At 40.8% G+C, this 1,582-nt stretch overlaps 1 protein-coding gene across 1 annotated transcript; it reads right to left on the bottom strand.

Annotated features, from left to right (window-relative positions):
• Positions 1-70: 70 nt before the first annotated feature.
• LOC107736470 (circadian locomoter output cycles protein kaput-like) lies at positions 71-1,229 on the bottom strand (the record flags this gene model as incomplete). The annotated part of the gene is made up of 5 exons (XM_016547874.1): positions 1,027-1,229; positions 834-928; positions 631-732; positions 353-499; positions 71-265 (listed from the first exon to the last, which is right to left on the bottom strand). Coding segments are annotated over exons 1-5 (720 nt in total), but the record flags the coding sequence as incomplete, so codon positions are not given.
• Positions 1,230-1,582: the final 353 nt, after the last annotated feature.

The raw sequence follows: 1,582 nt of genomic DNA, 5'->3' as shown, positions 1-1,582 counted from the left end.
AAGAATTAAAATCAAATGGTTGTCAGAGCAAATATTTACACCCCTAACTGGAAAAATGACTGAAACTCACCTGTGTAACAGAAGAGCCCTGTACATTCTGCTGCTGTTGTTGTGGGACGGTTCCACTCTGTGCTGTACTCGTCACATTTTGGCCCTGTATAGTTACGACCCCAGTCTGTGCTCCAACCCCTAAAATGTTAGTTTGTGCTCCTCCAACTTGCGGCAACTGTACGCTAAGTCCACCACCCGACTGCTGCAGTATCATCTAAAAGACACCATTTCAATCACATGCTTTAGTTTCCATGACAACAAAGCTGCCAATACCAATACTCACACAGTTGCATGTGTGTACCTGAGTGCCTTGTCCCTGCACCCTCTGGAGCTGCTCATGAATCTGCCTCAGTTCCTCCTGCTGTTTCTGAATGTTAGCTTCGATCATGCGCGTCCTCTGCTCCAACTGGTCCTTCAGGTGCTGCATTGCGTTCAACTGCGCAGAGAACTACATTCAGAAAGCATAGAAAAAGAAACATTATGGTGTCATGGGAAAAAAAATCTAAATTAAATAACTTAAATGGTGGCTTACCTGATCTACTGGACAAAACACTAAAAACAAAACAAAATGATTCTCACCAGGGCGTTAGGTTGAACCTGCTGCTGTGGCTGAGGATGTTGTTGTTGTTGGCTGGTTTGGACCAGAGATCCAGTCTGATTTGTGTTCTGAGAACTCACGGACTATCAAAACAAATAAGACCGCCGTCATTACCCAGCTGCTAAGATAGGAATGTTTTGTAACTAAAGCCAAGTGTTGACGTTGATGAAGACGCAAGTCTCACCTGGGTGCTGACAGAGGAACGACGTTGGGATGTCATATCAACAGTGGCGGGCCGGGGTGGAGTGCTCACATCCATCTGTAGTTTAGAGGGAGTTGCTGAGGAAATCAAAGAGATATAAAGAGTTTTAAACAGGCACAAAAATCAAGAAAACACAATAGAAAAGCACACGTTTGGTTCTGTTTTTCATGCTTACAGGTGCAGGTGTTGTCAGAGACGGCGGTGTGCGAGGACTTGCGGGAGCTCCTTGAAGAGGTGGAGGGTGAGCGACTGTTACTGAAACGCTCCAGAACCTCCTTCAGTCTGGAGGAGTTTAACTGCGCTTCAGAGCCAGAAATCTGACACTGCTGCAGAGAGAGAGGAAAATTAAGAAACATCCGTGGTGTAGCTGTTGATCAATGTTTTCTGTTTTGCAATGAATGATCTATAGAGCAATTGTGATACATTATTTAAATAATAATTTTATTGTTATATACACACACACGCCTATAAAATAATAAAATGATTATATAATTAATACATCACATCTGCTCTCTCTTGATAGACAGACAGATAGATAGATAGATAGATAGATAGGACAAATACAACTATTAAAAAAGGAGTTAGTAAGATTGTTTCAATGTTTTTGGAAGTCTCTTATGCTTACCCAGGCTGCATTTGTTTGATCAAAAATACAGTAATATTGTGAAATATTATAATTTAAAATTAGCATTTTCTATTTTAATATATTTTAAAATGTAATTTATTCCTGT

Source organism: Sinocyclocheilus rhinocerous, unplaced genomic scaffold, assembly GCF_001515625.1.
Source record: "Sinocyclocheilus rhinocerous isolate Xijiao unplaced genomic scaffold, SAMN03320098_v1.1 C36713088, whole genome shotgun sequence".
In the NCBI taxonomy this organism is placed as follows: domain Eukaryota; kingdom Metazoa; phylum Chordata; class Actinopteri; order Cypriniformes; family Cyprinidae; genus Sinocyclocheilus; species Sinocyclocheilus rhinocerous.
The sequence above is the reverse complement of the archived record's forward strand: the minus strand, read 5'-3'. Positions and strand labels throughout refer to the sequence as shown.